We start from the raw sequence: 23,637 nt of genomic DNA, 5'->3' as shown, positions 1-23,637 counted from the left end.
GAACACAATATTAAAAATCGGCATATTACTTATATATGCTACAGGAAACCTTGTGTTAGCAAAGAATTCTAAAATCCAAATATACTATGAAATTTCATCGCTGAGTTTGCTGCATGAGAGAAGAACGGATTTTTTTTTAAGCATTTAAATTAATCTCAGTTTTGGATTCAAATGATCCCAACTATCACTGTTACTCAAAGACCCATTTTTTTCCATGTAGCTCTGTTTAAGAACTCATATCCCAATTCAACAGCAATGACAATGGTTAAGTAACCGCTTCCTAACGCTGCCAAACATGAGCAGCTCTACATGCTCTATGACAAGAGCAGTGCAGGGCAACTTACTCCCCATTCAGCACCTACCCTGATGTGACAAAAACTCTGTTCCCTTCCTGCACCATACTGCAGCTCAAATCTCTTCAGATATTTACCTTTCATTATAATTAACAAAAATTGCTAATCCCTGATACACTGCTCACCTCACGCAAAGAAGTGGTTTCTCGTATAAAAAACATGTTGATTATCCCAAGATATTTGGTTATTTTTGCCCCAGGTAGAAAAGAAAGAGGTGTCATCTTAACAACTGAGACAGTAGAATTGGTGCACGATGGAACAGAACGGTGCCGTAAGTATCCCTCAGACAATGGACTTGCTTTATCAAGTGAAGTAGCTAAAAAGATGGGAAAAAAGAAGAGAAAGTAACTATCATGTAAGATCGATCACTGTTTCTCAAAACACAAAAACTCTTCTTTATGGTTTCCAAATAGCTTGGTGACAACATTCAGCTGCCTGTGATGCTCAGCCATATCATGTGAGAAAGGAAATTATCATGCAATGCATGCAAAAAGGAGACAAAAAGCTGAAATGGAATTTATTTGGAAGAGTGGCATTCCTGCAAAGGAAAACATTGAGGCGAATAGCTGCACATACAACAATCAGTTATAAAGTGAAGATAAAGAAAAAAGTGCCAACATTTTGAAATACGTATTCTGCTGGAGGAACAAATTATAGGAAGTGTGAAAGTTGTTGTGTTTCCCCAGTGCAGCATTTTCCATTAAAACAGATATTAATGTCTGCTAATTTAAGCAAGATAGTCAGACCTGTGGCCAAAGAACTACTGAAAAATAACTCACCACTTGCTAATTTAGTGACCATTGCCTTGACTGTCACCTTGGTGATTGCTTCCTGTTTCTCACCAAAAATTTTCCAAGATCATACATACACCTACATCCATGCAGTGTATGTTATATAATTAGTAGGCGTACACATTTATTGATAACTAATTTTTACTAAGTGAACAGAAATACTATATGTTACTTTTTATGACACTGGTTCATAAATCCTGTATTAGCTTACAAAGACATTAACAATGTCGGCAGTTTTCACACTCAGGTATTCATTCTACATGTGATCTACAGTATTATTGCTGGGCAGGAAACTCCACTATTCACCACTGGGAAATCAGAGATATGTCTCAGATTATCATAACGTGGTAGAAACAGCCGCCTACTTGTCTTAATTGATCCGCGCCTTATGGTCTGAGCTTTCAGTTTAATGAGCTCTATCCAGCTGTTGCATCTGTCTGCAAAGGAACTGTAATCAATTGACGTTGCTGAAAACACAGACAGAAAAACAAAAGAAAAAACAAAGAAAAAAAATATGGATGATGTCTCTTGCTCATCTCAATGCTCCTTTTGAGGAAGCAATTATCTGTGTCTCAGAGAGAACAAACATCCCTTTCCAGGTCTGTTTAAAGGAAAAGTTACAGTATAGGTTTGGACTTGTCCAAACCAGTGTACCGATTTCTGGTGATGTCCCAGCTGTGAACCAACTGCCTGACTGGGACTTCATCACTGAAAAAACATGCAAATACAGTCATTAATGACTTATGCTAGATTAATTTCTTTTTTAATCTCACTTTAGGTATTAAGTTCTGGCTTCTTTAAGTTTATTTAAGCCTTGTTTAATTTTAATTTGCATTGCTATTCTTTTCCTCATGAAGAGCTGCTGATCATAACTTAAGCTTCCTAACTATCTTTTACCAATATCTAACCTACAGACTGAAAAAAAGCTTTGGTGATGAGGGTAAGTGTCACAAGCTGAAACAACACCTCAATTTTAAACACAAATGAATTTTCCTTACAAAACATTGTCCTTCCCCCAGCATTCCCCTCTCCAATATACCCCCCACCATTATCACTACAATGAGAAATAGAGTTGTTTCTGCTATGACTTTTGGTATTATTGCAGGGGTGTTTGCGTATCTTAAAACAAACAAACAAACAAAAAACCAAACCAAAAACCCAAAAACAGTTTTGTAAATACCATTTCTTCATTATCTTGAAGAAATGGAAAGAAGACATGCTAACTTCAAATTAAGACAAGCAAAAAAGCTCTCTCTTGAGGAACTAATTTTTTTGTCAGATAAAGTGATATCAATATATCTGACAGAGACATTGTTGTTAATAACAACAAATCTGACTTTTGTAATTTAAAAAAAACACATAAAAATATTACGATACCATTAAGCCACACCAGAGCATGCATTCTCAGTTAACTAGTAAACACTTCCTGGATTAAGGCACATCCAAAAAGAGTATACCAATATCCCAAGAATGCTCATTCTGTTCTGGCATATGGCTAAATTAAGTAAACTCACCTCTCTGAGCAGCAGGAATACTTGCATGGGAACTTGCACCCTCTGGGACTTCTAATAAGACAAAACGAATTCCGTTCAGGTAATATATAAGCAGAATCACATAGTACAAGACAACATTCTTCTTATTATTATTATAAAAAACCCATTTAGAATAAAATGAGAAAAAAACTTCTATATATAGTGTAGTACTAATAAATTGGTATAAATAATTAACTTTAGTAAATCTGTCTTGCAAATTATCATATGATCATTTACTAAAGGTCACTACTGTATAAGGTTGTACATAAATATTTTTAAAGTAACAATTTTACAGAAAAGTATGTAAAAAAAGGTATCAATATATTAAACAAACTGCAAAGTAAATGTAAATACAATGAAACCTCGAGTCTACTTGTGAAGAAATGGCAGATGAAATAATTATCTAGTTGAAAGCCTCTAAAGCTATGTGTGGTACAATATGGAATGTGAAGCTCAGGGAAAGTGATACACGTGAACAGGCTACCCTCTACTGGTCAGTGTCCATTACACAAGTAGCACAGTCCAGTAACAGTAAAAAGGACACAGTCAGAAATTTCTGGATAGCTCCTCTTTTTGAAAATTAAAGCTTAACGTATCATAATGTGACTAGCTGGAAGTTAAGCACACACAACTGCATAAAAATAAAATTAAAAATAACCCCAAAGCAATGATAATAATATTGCTGAAATTAAACTGACCTCTGAAAATACAAGTAAACATGGTAGGCACCCTCTTTTATACAACTTACATAAGGGAGCTCTTTTAACACTTTAGTAAAAGAACATTTACAGTAATTCACAGATACTAAATTTCCTGTCACTAGCCATTTTGGTGGGTAGATAATCCAGCAACAGAGAAGGAAGTAAATACATCTGATTTCAATGCATGATAATCTAATTTTTCATACAGTCATAGAACCGTGACAACCATTCCTGAAACGCAGCTCTATCTCAGATAAAACAAAGCGCCTGTTTAACAGCTAAAACATGCTGCACTGTACTAATTGTTTACAATGCAAGTTTAAGTACCTTTCATTTAAAAAACAATTGCATGCAATTTTGCTCAGCCCACCATGAGAACTATGAGATTAATTATTTGAGAATGACAATACATGGACTTCATTTTACAAGGGCCATTTACGGAAGCAAAGCAGTACAAGGCAAGCTTAATTATTAGGTAATTTATAACACTAAGTCAAATGACACTCAATACCCAGTGGTTTGCAGGATTTTCAATACTCTAAATTCAAAGGTATAAGTAGTACAGGAAATTGACAAAATAATATATCCAGAATGATTAGCCTTACGTGACTCAAAAAATTGGACTTTACGAGTGAACGTATCCATTATGCTTAGGTAGTAAAGAATATTTAAAGCATGTGAAACTACAGATATTTTAAAGCTAATGCAACAATGAAAGAGCAGAACTCAAAATCAGTGAAAAACAATAGCTCAGCATTCTTCCATGTAACTGACCTTTAGCTGGTGAGAATGGTTGTGAAGCAAGGGGATCAGAGCAAAGTTCCAATGGAAACTGTAACTGTTCTTCATTGTCTGTAGATGCTTCAACAGAAAAGACATACTCAACTGAAAATTAACCACCAATGTAAGACTTGCCAGTAATGATAAGCACTACAATTTCAATTCAGTCAGGTCTAACTGCAACAGATTTTTTCAGCGTATGCATATAGTGATGCAGTTCTGTATGAACTTAGGTGTCTGGCAATAAATCCAGCTGGAAAACTGAATAAAACCTGTGTTCCACTTAACAGGATTTGATTTAGTATATTCAGAAAAAAATATTAAGTGAATTCAAGCATTTTAGATTTGATTCTGCAGGTGAATCTGAGTTAGATATACAGTACAGTAAAAAGTAACATTTTATTTATTTCACATAAAAAAAGAAAATTTACTGTTACTATTGAAGAAGTAAAATATAACTATAAAGTTTTAGAAACTTATGGCTCTGTTCTACTACCTAATTCCATTCTTCAGAATGAAGAATCTTCAAAGTTCTGTCTAAATTCCCATACCCAGATTGCATATGTACATTTCTAGCATTACAATGGTGCTTCATTAGCAAGATGACATACACAGACTGCAGCAGTCTCTTCTATTATATATAATATAATGCCATATGCTTCACTGATCTCCAAAACTATTACTGACCTACTTAGGGTTTGGGGGAGATTTTTGTAAGTATTATGAATAATTTATTTTCTGCCTTCTTGAAGTAAGGACAAAATTTGCTACTTACAAGAACAAGTACTCTCTCATGACTTACACAATGTTCCAAAATACAATGGAAATGCCATCATCTGTTACACTAGCTCTTCAAAGAAAAATATTCAAAAAAAGATGGAACGTGAAATAAGGAAATACAGTAACATGAAAAAAATGTTGGCAAGTTTGTTGATTATGTAAAGCAAATATCTAATACGTGGTGAGTAGTGTCATCCTGCCAGAGGTCACGTACATGAACTCTACAAAACTCCATTATGACTTTACGATTTTTATAGAACCTCCCTGTAAAAACATGTGTATGTAACTGAAATTGAAATGTAGACTCATTAGGTACTGGGGAAGAAAAAAGAAAGAAAAATATTAATTCTTTATCTTCACATGCCTCACAATATTTACCTCTTTGCTGTGATTTTTCTGTAGGGGCTTTGTTGGCTTGCAATGCTTGGTTTTTGTCAAATGTAATTGCAACAGCTGTGACTGCAATCTGCAAATCAGAAATATATGGCATATTAGGTAACTTAATCTCTCATGCAATCCACAAAAATAATTTTGCAAACAAGACAGCTTCTTCCACAGAAAAATAAGGCGGGGGGGGGGGGGGGGGGGGGGGGCGGCGCGCCCCATGCGGTGAGGGAGGAGGAGAAGAACATCTAAGTAGATATATTAAAAACCCTTCACAGGGGAGCATAAAAGGTAGTACTAAGCTTCCTCATTAGAGCATACACCTGACACTGTTTGTCTGATGTTTACGATTTCATTCATCAGTTCTTTCCAATTCTTCCTTGGTGAACTGACATAAAAGAGAACATGAAATCTCATTATCGTTGTATTTGAAAGTGATGCTTAATTGAACACAAGCATGATGTTATACTTTTAAAACATTTTCTTTAAAAATAATGAAGTATATGTCGCACCATCTTGAAATGGCAAGAAAAAGAATTATAATGACAGCATACTTAGAAAACCAGTGAGCCATATTCTTGTAGTGTACGTGGTAACACCTTTTAATGGATATTTACTCAGGGCTTTTCGTTTCCTTTCTAACAAAAGGTAAACACTATTAAAAGGCACTGTGCTCATGAAACGCCATGTAGCCTCACAATTCTTAAAACTGCTGAATTCAATATGTCATCCCTTTTCTTCACTGAATGTTATGGCCTGAAGTTTTACCTCAGAATTCACCAGACACACTAGTAAATCAAATCCTAACCTAGTTTACTCTGAAGAAGAAATGTTAATTAAAGGCCAAAACTGGCATCCCTACATGCTGGAAGTCAAAAGCAGTTTACTTACCTGAACTAATTCATCCTCTGGTAAAGCAACTGTAAAATTTACATGACAAAGGCAGCAGGGAACCATCGATCGCAGTTTAAAATACAGGCTCTGTTGAAGACAAGACATTATTTGTGTTACTCTAAATAACGTATGGTTTATTTCACAGAAAACAAAGATCAAAACATTTTTCACATCTAATTATATTAATTTTTTCTTGAAGAAGAACTATAGGTGTGAAAAGTCAGGACAGAATGCAATCTACTATGTGGCAGTCCTTATATTCCTGTTTCTAGAGCACACTACCAGTCAAAGGACTCATTCAGATCCAAAAAGCTCTGGAAATCATTAGTATACTAAGAAGGCTGAATCTATCTTTAGAGCAGCTTACAAATTAATTACAGACCCTTTGTAGTCTAATTCCAGAAATTAATTATGAAGAAAACATTATTTTCAATATAGCCTGATATTACTTTGCTTCCATTTGAACAATTAAAAAAAAAATGTTTGAAATAAGATTCTTACCTTCAACAGATTTTCACAGAGATCATTAAAGTTCTTATTAAGTGTTTGATTTGTTAGGTTAATGTTGCTTAATCTGGATACTCTTACTGCTGTGAACATCTAAATTAGAAACAAACATACTTGGGTTTTTTTTCCCAACACAGGCCTGTATGTTATGTTAAAACCAAAGCAAATTCATAAAGAAGGAAAACAGAGCAGGAGAGGGAGAGAAAAGAAAAAAACTGTAGCAACAGTAAGTCAAGTAATTGCTTATGAAATTTTACAAACAAAAGGCAATTTTTCTGTGAATTAATGTATATGAAAATATGAAACAAGTGATTAAGCATGACATGAAATATTCTATGTTCTTTTTACTTGCTTCATAAAGGTGTCATTCTACCTGCTACATATTTTAAGTGCCGTTGAAAATCATACGTTACTTGCATACAATAATGTAATGTCATATACAGACACACAGGCAATCCCATCAGCCTGAGCGTATGCTGCTGGTGCAGTCATACTGTTTTCAGGTTTAAGCTGTGCTTCCTCAAAGCACAGTACTGCATTGTGCCAATCAGGTGTAATAGCTCACTTAGATCTGTTCTAACTCCCTCTCTACGAGACTGACTTGTGTTGTACAAACATGACCAAGATGTTTAAACTTAATTAAAAATGGAATTTTTCTCTACTCACCGGACTGGCTTTACCTAATTCTTGCATATCTTAAGCTATTAATGTTAATGATACTCAGCATCTCACACTAAGTAACACAGTCATCAATGTGTTTCATTTTAAGAGGCTTCAAAGACTAGTCAAGCTCTTAAAAATTCCCCAAACCTTAGAGTTCATATTTACCATAATTATTTTCTAATTTTTGTATTTTTGTACCAGGTTCTCTGTTACATAACAGCATTAAAAAAACCACAAAGAAACAACCAGGTTATCATACCCGTTTTTCTTACCAAAATACTGCTTTTATTTCCAACACAAGAGTTATCTTTTTAATTTATCTTTCAAAATCAGTGACCTCTAATATGTATTTAAATTACCACAGTATATTTCAACACAATTTGGAAAAATGTTCTAATTTTCTTTGAATATACTTACTTGAATTTCTGGTGTCCAGTTATTTATACCAGGCATAATTTCTGTGTTGCAACTGTAAAAACCTGTAAAGAAAACATTTGGGAAAATATATGTGGCACACCAAAATATAAAAATACTTTTAGAGAAATATATGTGACCTTACTTGATATTTTACAAGTCTTTTCCCTCATGTGCTTTTGAATATGGAATAATATACCAGAAATAAGACCAACATTCAAAAAATAAATGTAGCATCTGAAGAATACAATATAACATACAAAAGAAAGACGTTATTCACACTGCAGTGAAAAAAATATTGCAAAGATGGAACTCGCCACTTCTAAAACACTAATTCACTACAGAATTCTTATTCCGAATGTTTCTTCAGCTGCCAAAAGCAAGGCCAGAAATGCCATCACGTTGATGAACATGAGAGAGGCTACAACATGAAATGCAACAGTGACAGTTGCTCCCCATGGAAATCAGGTAACTCATGTCATCTGATGCTAACTGGTGAGACAAACTCCCTGACCGCTTCTTAGAACTGCTCCTTGTGGAACCCACAAACCAAGAAACCCCGGACTAGTTGGTCCTCAGCAGGGAGAAGTGTGTATACAAGTTTTTTAGCTCCGATCAGAACATATTTAAGCATTCTTGTAGGACAGGCAAACACCCCAAAATCCACTACTGCTCTGTCTAGTTTCTATATAGACAAACTACATACAAATTAGGAAAGTTATTAAAAACGTGTGACAGGAAAAGCTAAAAAGCTAACTTTTGACAGACAACATAGAGATGCTTTAAAAATACTACCCAGAGACTGAGTGCAAATATGTAGCACTTGCTAACAGGGGCTTGAAAAGACACAAAAAAAAGAAAAAAGAAGAAAAGTATAACAAATAAATGGCAGCGTAAGAAAAGTTATAAACAGCAAACAGTCAGTGTTGAAAATGTAAAGATACAGCTAAATGAGCACAAAAGAGAAATCTGGTAGGGCCTATGTAAATGCACAAAATAAGCTAGAAAAAGAAACTGTGTAGCAGCTTGCAAAAGGTAGAAATAGATACGATTTTCTTTCAGAACATCAAAAGCAGAAACCTTGTTGAAAAGTCAAGTAAGATACAGAAAGAATAGCATAGATGATAACGTAACAGCAGAACCCATGATGCTTTCCCCCCCCCCGCCCCATTCAGCATCCACCGCAGTAGTGGAGCTTTCCACAATAGTGGAAAACCAGTCCCTTGTTTATTTTCCATCTGAGAACCAATCTAAAAAAAATGTCTGAAGGAAAAATTGAACAAAATAGGCAGATTAAAAATGAAGATTCATATAAACAACAGGAAAAGCAAAAGATTAAATAGCTGACTAACCGGCACTGAACTCCAACTTAAAATTACCCCACTACCAGAGGAGAGGATATTCAGGTAGCGAGCTGCTTTCTGTGACTGGGACCTAGTAAGGTGCCTAGTACGGATACCTGTATTACTGGCCCAGAGAAGGTAGTCCAGAAAATGGAGTTCACAGGTAGATGGAAAAAAAAGACACTGCAGAGGAACTGATACCACTTTTCTAGCAACATTCATGGCTCACAAGCTGTCAACAAGCATGCAGACAAAATACATCTGACTGACAGAGTCTACTTTGGACATCAAAAAGCATTTGATAAGATCCATCAGCAAGGACTCTTTAAGCAACTAATATACTGAAGGGCAGAACAGAGTACCATTGATGGAAATGCAATTATTGTAAGACTGGAAAGAGAGGGTCAAAATAAATGCTCAATTTTCATAGTGGAAACATCTGTAACTCAGCATTGTATGCTTCAAATGTATTCAAAGCTTATCTGCAAAAGAGGATAAAATGAGGTGACTGCTGACAGCAACTGCAGCAGGACCCAACAATGGATAAGTGATGAAGAATAAAAGATTTGGTGGTACTAACAGATAACTATGACAAGGGTAGTTCTGAGCTCAAAAGTACTCAAAATGATAAACACTGATACCAATTATTAGGAAGGGAACAGGTAATGTGCTCAGAAGAAACATGGGGAAACTCACAAAAACAAGAGAGGGAGGACAAGGACAACCAAATGTACAGTGCAACTTCCATGTAACAGACAAGTACATTAACCTCTTATCCAGACCCAGGAGTTCCATCAAAAGGATGTATGACAGGTATCTATGCAACCACAAATAGCATAAAGACGACTGACACAAAGCAATGATTCACTGTTCTTCCCAACGTAAGGAAAAGTGGCTGATACCAATCAACCGTAAGAAGCTGGCTCTTAGATGGGTACAGATCCTGACACAACATTCTATGAACACTGAAAGCACACATGGGCTCAAAATGCAGTCAGTCAAATGTACAAAAAAGTTTGTCAAAGGCTATCATTTACGAAGACAGTAACTTTCTTTCAGGATGATGCTGAACTATGAACTGTTAGCATGCTATTCTACAGGATTTTTTTTTTCTCCCTTGCACTTAAATTAATGCAATACGTCTTCTCACCTGATCCCTACCAGCAAGCAGACATTGAGTGATTCAGTACACCTCTCCCTATGTTGGGTTCTTAAGTAATTTTTAAATGCAGACAACTAAACGGAAACCTCACAATGTTCTATTGCCAGCAATGCAGCCCCAACATTTGTATTCATACTGTGAGGTAAAAAGACATTGATTTCAAGTTTCCTGACTGAATTTTGAAAACTATTTACTTTAATCCATTCTGTGTTCTCAGGTTGCAACAGTTCTTAAAAAAAATACATGTATAAAAACCACTGAAGAAATTAGAAACTACTTTATTTCTATTATTTGGCTTTACTGCCTTCTACAGAAAACAGCCAATACTGACTCGGATAAAAATGCCGTGGGTGATTTAAAGAAGACCAAATCATTTTGGACTTTGCTTTTTTTAAACAGCAAATATACAAATGCAGCAAACATGAAGACTAAAATTGACAGTATGGCACAATCACAAGGCAAGGAAAATATAAATGCAGTCGTTGAAAAGAGTGCTGGAAGGGCAAGTTGCTCATTGTACATAACATTCTTGGAATACAGCACCAATGTCATATTATATGGCTACAAATACTTGAAGACCATTCTGTTCTCATTACTACTTTTACTGATCCTAAAACCTACATATTAGCCATTCAGTCTAAAAAAACTTCAGAAACTGGTATAGTAGTAAAACAGATCCAATTGCAATACCCATATGAAGAAACAAGTTTGCAACAGTACGAATCTGTGAAGTACAAAATGCCATTCAAATACTGTGTTTACTTCAGTTTTCAATAAGCAACAATCCCAAATAAAAGGTTTAATGACTTGTTCTTCACAGGTGTATATATGACAAGCTGAACAGTTCAAGAATATTTTCACTGTTATTTTTGAACTTTTTTTAAAAAAATAAAACCAGTTCTATTGTGTCATTTTGCAGCATACACCATAAATTAGAAAAATATTTTAACTATACCAGAAGGTGGTGGAACATCTGTCAGTAAAGAATGTACATCTTCCATTGCATCTGTGTCATCAATCTGAAGAAAGGAATAATTTATTAAAATCACCTTGCTGTTCTAGTCGGAAGTCTCAGAAAGATGTAAAAACTTTGTCATCAAGAGATCTATATCTAGCAGCTGAAATTTTAATACAAGATTCCATAACCAGACCTCTGAGTCTTAACTAGCAGCCTGTATGTTTAACACTTGAAAAATAGTTCCCTTAATTAAGTTGTATTAAAAATAAAGCAATGTGCACAGAACACACAGTAACTGCAGCAGGTAAGACAAGAATGATGAGAATTTTTAAAACAATTAAAATTGCTGAATAAGGTTCACATAACTTGCAACTTCTTCCAGCTGCTTTCATAAAGTCTGTATTACACATATGTGGTCATTCTCTGCCTATTCCAATGACACACAAAAATTTTTCCAGGAATTTAAAAACTCTGCTTAGTACGAACAGCAGCAGAAAATTGAATAGGAAAAAGCAGATTTAGGGATTATTAGTTCTTCCCATCCAATCTTTATAAGATTTTTGTTATTTTATATCAGACTGGGAGCGTATCTGCCCAGATACCTTCTGTAAATATTTGCGTGTCATGTGTCTTTAGGTTCATTCTGCCTTATTCATCTGCAAGAGATCTAAGTTTACCTTCCCACATTTTCTTACCAAGTATTCTGGAAATTGTTTATATTTTAGCTCCAGTATTAAAGGGTTCTCTGTCAGATATTGTTTCTCCCTCTCCCTCTCAAAGTAAAAGGAGTCATCTTTTTTCTTTTTTTATAATACAGACAGCCTTACCTCTCCTAATTGCCTTCCCAGCATCCCTTAGCACTTCCTCATTACAGTGAATTTATTACCACTTTTTCTAACATATTTTCAGTGAACAATGGTTCTACTCTTGCAAGGTCAGTCATCAGTTTCACTAAAGCTCCTGGACTATTGTTTCTGATAATACTGTCTTTGTTAAGAAATTGGGTAAGTGGCTGGACGACGTTCTTTTTTCTATAAATAAAGATTAAACTACCAAACACAGGGATACATATTCTAGGACCAAGACATTCACATAATGTAAACCATTAAACAACTGTCCTTAAACATCAGATGTCATTTTCCTTGCTAACTTTAGCACCATTTATAATGTACTCTATAGTACACTACAGTATACTTACATTTTTTTCCTTCCACATGGAGATCTCCTCCTATCCCCCCCAAGTGCCTATATTACAGTTAATAAAATAAGGTAGAAGGAAGAATTCTAAACTTTGAAAAAGTTAAACTCTGCTTGCAGTATATAATGCAGTCTTTAACCAGCTGGCTCTCTGCTTATATCATATCAAACTTCTTTATGAGGCACCTGGACAGAAGTATGCCAAGCTTTTATTATTGCTCCCTATCTTCTACTGGATAGCCTTTAGAAGTTAAATGGAGGCTGGGCTTATGTTTTTCCAGTATTTTCATAATTTGTCCAAAGGGTCTCTTGCAGTATAACAGTCTTAGTGTTGGTTTTCGTTTGTTTGGAGGGGTTTTTTGGTTTTTTTAAGCTTTACACAATCCTCTGTTTCCTACAAAGGCATTCAACCCTTTTTGCATTTATCAAAGTATTTTCTGATGTGCTCATTCATTTCAGTACAGTGCCTCAGAGAGCATCCATCATAACTTTTGTTTTGAGGATACAATTCCACTCCTGTCAGTCTACACAGATGATGATATTAAACAAAAACCTGTTAAGACCAGCTGCAAAAATACTTGACAAAAACAGCCCTCATCCCTTTTTAATGTGAGAGTTTACCATTGAAGTTACTTCTACAGACTTCGCAATTTACTTACTTTGATCCTAGTATACCTGTAATCCACTGGAGAGCAAAAATTTACTCAAAGAGCAGCCACTCTCAATTTACTATGCCAGCCTCTCCCAACCTGTTATTTTTTCATTCTCCTTTCTTACCTCTGTTTACAAATGCACTGCTGTTACAACACTCTCTCACTCTCCCTATCTACAACCTTTCTTCCAGATTATTTACTATGAAGACAGTGGTTTGTGGAGATTAACATAAAGGAAAATCTTGAATGTACCTTAGGCTGCAATTACAGGCTGTAGTTAAATTGTTTTCTTTTTCTTACTCCAGGACAGATACTTTTAATACCTGTATTTACAAGCAGATGATCAAAACTAGCCTTCTTCAGTACTTGGCTCCTTTCCTTCAAAACTGTACAATGTTAAAATCACACCACTGAATTTTAGTGAACAGAAAGGTAAAAGAAAACTATGTTTGTTATCTATAGCTGTTCCTTTTTGTAGTTACAGCTGTAGAAAGAATTCGAAGGTATTCTCTGAAGCTGTAAATTCTTGAACTCTGAAATTCATCAGCTGAAATTCAGAAAAGCAAGTCTTCTTTTAGGTGCTCTCTTGACATATGCATGGTTTTGTTAATGCTTTGCATACTACCAGTTCTGGAAACCAGTAATTCTGAATATCCAACGTAACAATAAGAGCTTTGAAACAGAAAGAATATATAAGCTTTTTCTCTGCTAAATGTAAACTGTGATAACACAGAACTGCAATGTTTACAAAAATGTATCTAAGTTTTTGATCAGTCATGACTGGTGCTTGAAGCAGGCAGAACGGCATTAACAGCTCCTGGGTATTATGCTAGATACTGCTACATGTTCCTGAACAGCAGGGCAATCTTTTTTTCAGATGTTGTCCCTAGACATAATATAGCTACGCTTTAAGCAAAGAGAGTAAGAAAAATAAAGACAATGCAAAATCCAATACTTAACATCATCTACTGATCCAAAATTATATATACCGTTTTCCATTTAAGAACTGTCTTTGGAGATAAGCAAGAAAATTTTACTCCATTTTTTTATATATATTTCAGGAAAAGAGAAGTATGAAAATGATTACTGAAAACACTTAATCACCTCCAAGACAAAAGCATCCTTTTTCCCATGTGAAAGGTCTAGCTCTGTAACTTCATCAGAGCTTTCTGATTGAGATCTTAATAACCTGGAACGTTGTCTTGGCTCTGGAATAGGAGACCCAATGATTTCTTCAGGTAGCTCCTAAAAAGGACATAAAAATTAACAATTGTTCTATGTAGGTTAGAAATAATTTCAATTATAAGCAATTTTTTAACAGTTCTAAGAATCAGAACATTCGGAAAATTGCTGAGAAATACATCTAAATAAGTACGAACTGATTTGGATATGTGGCTTAAGAGATACAGAAATTCCACTGGATTCCCAGAATACAGTGAAAAGAATCTCTATCTTGATTAAAAAGCAACTTATGTTCTGAATGAATCAGCAAGAATTCACAGATATACATAGTATATATGTATCTGTTTGACTCAGAATGCTTTAAGAACATAAAAGCTTTACTTACTGGAGGATTAATCTCATAAAGTTCCTTGTTTTTTGCTATTGTATCATTTATTTTCTTTTGTATGTGAGATATATGCTGCTCATAGGTGCCATCATTTGGAGTCTTCCCAGCAATCTGAATACCACCAGGTGTTGGCAAAGCTGCTAGATACACACCTGTTGCAGACTTTTAAAAAGTCATAAAGAAATTACAATTACATAAGCACATACTTCTCATATTTTCATGTAAAGTTTTCCATAATGCTTAAGCTATAATGGACAGCATTGTGACATGCATGTTACAACATGATCTCTTCCCATAATAAATGGATGTCTCCTGTTCACTTACAAAAAAACCCCACTATTCTTTCAATAAACTCTCCTCCGTCTCATGGGTCTTTTTCACGGTGGAGCTCTTAACTTACCTACAAGTTCCAAACACTGAATTAAAACCTTTGCCCTAGTATATTTTGCATAGGCAAGTGATGGTTTTAAGAACTTAAAACCCAGCCAAACCATTTACAGTATCACTGAAGTCGTGACAATCCCATTTCTACTTACAAAAAACAGATCATCTCTTCAGACAAAAGAACATGCAAGCCAGTCAGTATTACTCAAGCATCCTCTTACACTGATGCAGGAAGAAGCAGCATGCTTCACTATGCTAACTGCACAGGACAGAATGAGGTTAGAAGACATAGTTAAGGAACATTTCTTGACTATCTCTAACACTTCCAATCTACCATTTATTTCTTCAGTGCCATCAAAGAAGAGGCAGTAGATCTTTCTCTTGTTGGCAACCAACTGGAAGATTTATTGAGAGACTTAATCGATCTTACTTGTCATGGAACAGTAACGTAACTTGAGTAGCAGGGAACTCTAACAGGACCTTTAACAAACACAATCATTTTTCTGTAATTTATGCCATTAAACCAATAAAAGTTTCTTCTCTCTCATCCTTTTTCTAATAATCTTGTCCTCTACAGAGTTTCAGGAGATTCAGATCTTTTTCTGGCACTGAAGGACAGACAGTATATCCTGATTTGTCAACAAATAAGACACCCTGTTCATTTCCAACACTTCATTTATTCTTAAAATGACATTTTACTATCTCTAGTTACAAGGGTTGTGGAATTCAGAGTATGTCTTTGTGTCCTGAAAAAATACTGTCAGAAAGCAAAAGAATCCCAAGATTAACATTGTACTTACTGCCAACCCCATTAGCATATTTTCTCCCACAGTGATTTGAATTCTCAGCCCAAACAGAGCATTCATTCCTCTCAGCTTAAGCTTATTCATCAGCTGGGTGTGCACTTCGTATTCCATAAACGGCAAGAGATTACTGATAGATGTTGCATTTGCTTCAGCTTGAGCTTTCTTCTTTAGACGGCATAACCTGACAATACAAACAGTATGTGACATCAGATACACAGTTTTGATGGACTGTTGCAGACTGGAAGTGATTGCAGGGCACTTTGATGTTATTTTTTTCCCCCCTTACTGTATAACCTAATACAATCACTTTCTTTTTGATGTATTTTTGAATACTGAAAATATCAAATTCGTATCAGGGAGATCAAGGCACACCAAGGCACTGAGTTTCAGTAAGCAACATTTGCTTTTCATTTTTAATAGGAAACTATATTTATATTAACAATAAAAACAGGTAACATAAAAAGTAAACTTATAAAACAGAACAATACATAACCTTTAGCAACATTCAAAAATATTTCCTACCGAAGCAGAATATAAAAATTACAAACACACTATTTTTGTAAATCACTGAATGAAGTTATGTCTCCTTCCTTAAAACATGCTTAAGGACTGCTATCAGACAGAAAGAATATGTATCACACAGGGTTTTTATCGTAACGGTGTGACAGCACTGACTAACTATAAAATGCAAAGACATTTTCTACAGATTCCAGATAACCATCTACTAGATGTTCAGCTAAATATATTAATAGTCCTATCATATAGCAGCGACTGTTAGAAATTTGCCCTGCTCACTTGTTCAAAGCAAATACTGAAGACAAAGACAACTTCTTTGCTATTTCAAGTTGTCTGGTATTTGTTAAACATCACCTCCACCTGCCAAAATAGATTATTTCAAGGGACAGTTATGCAGCCCTTTTCAGTTGAGCCTCAGAACTGATGAAGTGTATTCTTCCAGACTGCTGCAACTGTAAACCAGAATGTCAGTTCTTTACATGAACTCCTTGAGACTGTCATCTGAAAATGTCTATTTTCAACTTTTCCTCTAGTAAGACCCCAAATGCAAACATCTATTTCTGTTGCCACAAACCTCGTAAACACTTCAGGTACAAGCACAGGAAATTACACCTACTGGTAGACCTTTTAAAATTCCTATTAATACAGTTATTCAAGGCACACTTCAGACAAAAAATAATAAATGAGTACCCTCACAGCTCAAGCATTAACCAGACTCAAAATACTTATCTTAAGAGAATAAAAGAAAAGAGCACAGAAATCCCATCTCTGACTATATTATGTCAATCATAGTCCACTCTTTGGGTTTAGTCCCACAAACTGAAATTGAAACCCCACACCAGTGTAACGACTACCTACATTCAGTGACAAATTTTCATTCAAAAAGAACATGACATCTGTACATTTTAGTGATGTGAACGGACAACACTTTCTTTTAAGGACTACAATTATTACACAATCAGGAAAACACAGTAATTCACCCAATCATAACAAGTTCACCTCAAAATCTTTCTAAATAAGCTTCAGGTCCTTTTTAATTTTTGAGGAAGGGGTGGGAATGTTTGAGGAATAATTCTAGAGAAAATGGGACATCTGCACGTGCTCCAGAGACAGATCAGGGACCACCTTGCGACTGGAAGTCAATTTCCACAATGTTGCACAACACAGTTTAATAATATGGAAAACACCAAAGGAAGAGCACAGAACACATCTCTACAGTAGCTCCAGTAAATCTGCTCTAGCAAAAGTCAGAGAATGATAATTACAGGATCATAAAAAAACCTCAGGTGAGAAGTGACTTCCATCAACACGGATAAGTCACCAGATATCCATCAACCATCAACAGACATGTAACACAGGGGGAGAAGGTTGTCTTCATCCTCCTGTATCCTACATACTCTCATTAATTCCTATCAATTCAACGTAAAAATTTAAGGTTTAATGACATAATACATTTTTAGCAACAGGAATTCTTTCAAAGATATCCAAAACGTTACTAAGAAAGTATTTTGATAGATACCTGGCTTGAATAAGACATCCCTTCCCAATAACTATTGCCTCTACAGGAAGATCAATTGTGGTGAAAAGGACATCAGGAACTTTTTGCTTCCTGCAGTTGTAACAGTAAGTGAGGTGAGCAGGGAACGGCATGTTCAATTCATCATATGGTATATGGCAAAATCCACAACCTGGTGGCGAAGCTTCTTCAATCCTAAAAATACATTATGGAGAACATACTTAAAACATCTGCATCTTATTAACAATAATCAATACGTGCACATGTGTATTAAAACCTACAGGTATCTACTTAAATCATACACTGCAGCTATACTCTGCTCCATTACACCAATATGACAAGTATTGCATTTTATGAATTAGAAGAATAAAATTAGGCTGCACACTACTAGCTAAAATGCTATAAATAAAACTTGCATTGAAACTTGTTATGCAGGGATCAAGAAGAAAAAGTACATACAATGACCAATGATTTATATAAAACTAAAACATTACTAAGCTGTTTTCAGGCACTATGACTTTTAAATGCAGTCCATGGTACAACAGTTGTACAGAGAATTTACTGTACCAAATACAATGGAAAGTCTCTTTTACATGGATTGTGTCCAAAAACCTACACAAACCTAATGAGAACATAAACAACAAACCAACCATCCTACTGAGAAGCAGCATAATTTATGTTAACATTGTAAGAAGAAGAGCAAGATTATTTCCTAAGATAAGGTATTAGGTAAAACTTGTTATTCACTTCAAACACTTAGTCCCACTCCCCCATAATAGATATCCAGGAATGACCACTATAAAATACTAACAAGGAAAGCATAGGCTAACTGCATCACTGCAAATTTATGCTGTTTCATATAAACAATTCTGTTCAGTGAATTTCTGAGAGACACTTAAACAAATTCAACAGATTTGGAACATCAGTTATCATAGGCTATATATAGCAAATGTATTTTGTCTCAAACATGGGCTTTGTCCATTTAGTTGTTTCACCTTCCTTTGGCATTTCTAATTTATGCCAAGACTCTTAAGTAGTCCCAGAATTCGTATTTTGATAAAAACGTAATTTTCTTTGTATTATAAACACAAGACATTTCTCTCCATCATATAGTCAATACAGATTTTTTTTTTTCCTGGCTACAGTTCTCAAGTTTATCTATACAAGAAGATAATGGCCTCCTGCTAACAAAGTAAAAAGAGTAATACATAATACTACATGGGCAGGGTTATTGTGGAAAAAGTAATGCAAGTGCTAAGGTATAATAAATACTCTTACTAATATGTATTAGTTAATTTAATTATTTTTCCCCCAAAATAACTGTTTGTCAACACCCATTCTTCAAATTCTATCTGCAAGAGCAGTAACAAAGGGAAACTTCCTGTTTCTCCTTCAGTTTCATGATTTTGTTCATTTTCATTCAAATTCATTTCATGATTTTGTTCATAAACTTGAAATGAAACATATATGCGTTGTAAAAATCTGGCACCATCTTTGTTTTGCATTCAAGCTATTTTATCTCCCATACAGCTCTTAACTAGTATACCTAGAGCATATATACACACATTACAGCCGCAGCAGGTTTTGGCTTATGTAATTTATCATACATCTGTCATTTTTTATAGTGTGATACAAAGTTGAGGAAAATACCTGAAGACCAGTAAAGAAAAAAACTGTGTTATGGTCTGTGGTTAGTAGTCAAATGTGTTACCTTATTCAGACTGTTAGAAATAAAAACAGAATATCTAATTTGGTGCAGAGTTCCATTACTTCTGTTGTTGTTGTTGTTAGTGAAAAGCAGTAAAGTGGTTGGTCCCGCATCCTGCACTGTAACACTGTAACCTACCCTAATAGAGAAGAACTATCTTGGCTCTGAGGAAAAAAATCAACCTCTCCCTTCTCTGACCCTATGGAAAAGAAGCCAGGCTGCCATGACAACCTTTGTTCCAAACAGCCTTCCACGGTGCCATCCTGAAGAAACCTAGGGTTCAGTACAGCTGCTGTGCCAGACGCGGACAAAATACAGACCTCTTCACTATAAGAGAAAAGAATTACAACAAAGTGAATTCCTACTACTTAGTGCTACTTTTATTTAAAACTATTAGATTAAAAGGCTGGTACAAAAGTCACAATGAACCCAATAAACTACTAATTTTATGCATTTGTGCAATTTCCGTCATTAAATCTCATAAACAATCCTCTTTGGTATTTAAAACCATTGTGGAAGTAAGAGATGCAGAAGAATCGAACAAAAGACTAAAAAGCTTTGCCCTGTGTTATAAATAATATGCTACAACATCACAAAGGCTAATCAGGTTTAAGTATGGTTTTCAATACTATGGTTAATAATGCAAAGAAATCCAGCCAACCAACAAGTAAAGAAACATTTTTTAAAAAACAAAAACAAAACCAAGGCATAATTGTTTACCAAAGTAAAAGTGAAGTGGACAGCCTCATCATCTTATGAACATTCACTTTCAAAATGAAGTTACAACACAACACTGACAAGGGTGCTTCTTGGACGATAAAGAGTAGCAAAACAGTAAAATTTTACTATGAACAACTACAATGGTAGTACATATAGCATGTAAGGTAACTGACCATACTCATGATTTAGCAGAGGTAAAGCTCTCAGAAGTACAAGCTGTGACCACAGAGCTTTCAGTATTTTTGAAATTGTTAAATATGAAACAAATATCTAACATTCAGTACTTAAAATACTATACTGGAAAAAATATGGAGAAAACCTTTCCCACATTTTCTAGAATGATACATGTGCCTTTTTTATTTGTTGTTTCTCTTCCCAAAATATTTTTTCATATATAACATGTCTGGCAAACCAGTACTCACAGATAAGAGCCTTGTTCTTTAAGCATGGAATAAAACTGAACTGGCAAGTAAGGATGGAACTCTAATAAACTGTTTTTTCAATGATCAATATTATCGCATTAAATTCCTTTAAGAAAAATGAACATGTGAAATAACCCAATAACTGACTGCCTATCTATACTCTGTACATTCTTTCCCCATTGTTAAAGTAGAAAAGAGAACACTGAATATTCATGCTTTTTACAAGAACTGACAGCCAAACAAATAAATCTTCCATTTTTAGTGCAAGTTCATCCCTCAGTGCTGGAAACTTGCACGATGCAATTCTGATAAATACGGTCTTTAATACACCAAGCAAGACAGGACACAACCAGACAAGACAGCACAAGGAATACAAAACATGTCTTGTCTGTAAATTCTCCCATTTTCCTACTCTACTAGCACAAGCAGTCGACCCAAAAATTGTTTTCAAGTTTTGTAAAAGAGTCAATATATTCGGTGTTATGGTTTTTCGGTTTGATTGTTTTTTGGGGTGTTTATTTTTACCTGCAGTGAAGCAATAAATATGAAGCAGCAACAGATGTGAAACAATCAATGCTGTGGCTTTCAAGACTGGTTAATTCCTGGTTACCTTGCTACTTTACCAACAGATGGTGTACACTCATGAAAACACTGTGTAACTGTATTTCTTTCTTCAACTTATCAATTGCAAAGTAAAATGAAACATCCCAACTTCTCTCTTTAAAATAAGCAAGTTTTCAGTGCTTTTCCTTTGAGGTATTTAGGCAAAATCAACTTGACAGAAAATAAATTCAGATGTCTGAGTTTGCTTCAGTTAATTTCCTAAAGCGATTTGAAACAACTAGTGAGCCAGAGTACTTTTCTGTTTGATACCAGACAGACACACCTGGCCCCAGGAGGACCTCTTCATGGATTACTTTCCTGAGCTAAAAAGAGACACAACCTTTCCTGGGCCAGAGAGAAGGACAAGTAACCGGATGAATCCCAAATTAACTTTTCCCAATCTCCAAGCCTCTCACAAAGTTTGTTATTAAGCTACCAAAACACAGAAGATTGGAATTTTATTAGACAAAGGGAATACAGTAAGACACTTGAGTTTTGGCCCGAATGAGAGGCAGGGCTAGGGAATTCACCCTCACAAAGACTCACCAGTTTAGTATGTTAAACACTACTGCAGTACTCAAAGATAAAAATAATTACATGCATTTTCCAAAAAGACATACAGAACGTTTACACTTATTCTGCATCTATCAAGCAGCGTATTCTCCTTTAACTTGCAATTAATACAGCCCTAGTAAAGAACTTGTGCCTTCAGTTTGAAGTTTACCGTTTTAGTACTGGTCTGCCAGTCGTTACCCAATAACGAAAATATAATACATATACTTTTAGGAACAGTCTTAACTATTTAGATAGATTAGTTTTAGAAAACTTAATAGATAAATCAATATTGTTAATAAAAAAGTAAACATGTAGGATTTAATTATTTTTAAAAAATAAAAATTGTAATATTCATTAGAACAAACTTAAAACCCAGTAAAAACTCAAACAAAAACACATAACAAAAAAAACCCCACCACAATACTGAAATCTCAGAAAGTTACTTTAACAAACTCTCCAAAGTAGTTAGGTTACACAGTACCAACAACTGTGCTGAAACAATTTATCATTTTTAATCCACTGAAGATTCAATATATTTTCTGTGGCATTTTAAAAATCAAATCATCATCATGATTTACCAAATGCTAGTTGATTCACTGTAGCCCACTACAGCATGACAACCCAATGCCTTGGCATGGGATTTTATTTCTTGTCGGATTTCTGCCCACCATGCATCTCGTGTCTCTGGTTCATCTGAAAGACAAAGTATAAATCAGTTCACTATTCTGCACTACGTCAACATAAGCTTCATGCAATTAATCTGAAAAGTCAAATTTTTCATATTCAAGAGTTTTGCTGTATCTGGACAATTTTATTTCCTAGCTATTGTACTTCAAGCAAACACTAGCTTTTTCATTAATTTTCTTGTTTATCACCCATGTGAACAGGTTCTGATAAACTACTGCATTCTTCTTGTTGTCTGTATGACAGATAAGACCAAAATACTGTAGATACTGTTCCAATCTCTACCCATACTGTCAGTTTCCAACAGCACAAGAGCAGCATGTAACTTGCAACAAAGCATCACAGATACTCGGTAATAATGAAAAACTAATAGTAGTAGTAATGAAACAGTATTTTTAGCAATAAAGTATTTACTTCAGTATACACTTGACATCTTTGAAATAACCTCAATAGTTTTTTCAGCTGCCAGCAGTTCTCTCTGTTAACCAGGTTTTAAAAATATTTGTTCAAGACCGTATCGCTAATCCAACACATGGCTCTGTGGTCCTTATTTCAGCACTTCTAACTTGGAAAAGCAATAGGTATTTCAAACTTGCTGCTACGTTAACAACATTAAGAAGTACAAGATGTATGTTGACTATGCATTTGCCAATGCTTTTTTGCTTCAGAATCTTGACAACCACACCCTTTTTATTCCCCTCTCCTCCAACAGATTCCAATTACCTTTATTATCTTTGAGGTTATATGTTAAAATGTATCCTGCCTGCTCTACTTGAATACTACATTAAAAATGCAAAAGAGGGCTACTAGAATAAGTTTATGCAATCTATTAATTTTAACTGTTAAGCAATTAGTTTCCCAGAACTAAAGTTCTTGTCTCACAAGCTTTTTACATATCAAGTCGGGTACTGTCATTTAGAACTAGTTTCTCAACTGTTTCTTCTTTCAAAATAGCTTACCTGAAACAATGAACTTAGTTGAAAACTATGTCAATCATTGATACATAAAATAAGGGGGAAAACAACAACAAACAATAGGCAC

At 34.9% G+C, this 23,637-nt stretch overlaps 1 protein-coding gene across 22 annotated transcripts in view; it reads right to left on the bottom strand.

Annotated features, from left to right (window-relative positions):
- Nucleotides 1-23,637, bottom strand: part of C2CD5 (C2 calcium dependent domain containing 5) — a 67,312-nt gene that overhangs the window by 4,769 nt on the left and 38,906 nt on the right. For 6 of the 22 annotated variants that reach the window (XM_055807897.1, XM_055807896.1, XM_055807912.1 and 3 more), the window contains 16 exons: nucleotides 22,491-22,605; nucleotides 19,751-19,939; nucleotides 17,908-18,099; nucleotides 15,867-16,053; nucleotides 14,680-14,844; nucleotides 14,217-14,357; nucleotides 11,260-11,323; nucleotides 7,803-7,864; nucleotides 6,717-6,815; nucleotides 6,213-6,302; nucleotides 5,316-5,403; nucleotides 4,152-4,238; nucleotides 2,659-2,709; nucleotides 1,799-1,852; nucleotides 1,510-1,611; nucleotides 479-669 (listed from right to left, as the gene is read on the bottom strand). In XM_055807897.1, coding sequence (XP_055663872.1) covers nucleotides 479-669; nucleotides 1,510-1,611; nucleotides 1,799-1,852; nucleotides 2,659-2,709; nucleotides 4,152-4,238; nucleotides 5,316-5,403; nucleotides 6,213-6,302; nucleotides 6,717-6,815; nucleotides 7,803-7,864; nucleotides 11,260-11,323; nucleotides 14,217-14,357; nucleotides 14,680-14,844; nucleotides 15,867-16,053; nucleotides 17,908-18,099; nucleotides 19,751-19,939; nucleotides 22,491-22,605 — 1,877 coding nt within the window. The remainder of the gene's footprint in view (nucleotides 1-478; nucleotides 670-1,509; nucleotides 1,612-1,798; nucleotides 1,853-2,658; nucleotides 2,710-4,151; nucleotides 4,239-5,315; nucleotides 5,404-6,212; nucleotides 6,303-6,716; nucleotides 6,816-7,802; nucleotides 7,865-11,259; nucleotides 11,324-14,216; nucleotides 14,358-14,679; nucleotides 14,845-15,866; nucleotides 16,054-17,907; nucleotides 18,100-19,750; nucleotides 19,940-22,490; nucleotides 22,606-23,637) is intronic. The other 16 variants (XM_055807904.1, XM_055807903.1, XM_055807915.1 and 13 more) reach the window with 10 other exon arrangements.

This window comes from Falco peregrinus, chromosome 6, assembly GCF_023634155.1.
Source record: "Falco peregrinus isolate bFalPer1 chromosome 6, bFalPer1.pri, whole genome shotgun sequence".
Lineage (NCBI taxonomy): Eukaryota > Metazoa > Chordata > Aves > Falconiformes > Falconidae > Falco > Falco peregrinus.
Note: the sequence above shows the minus strand (reverse complement) of the source record. Positions and strands in the feature narration are given on the sequence as shown.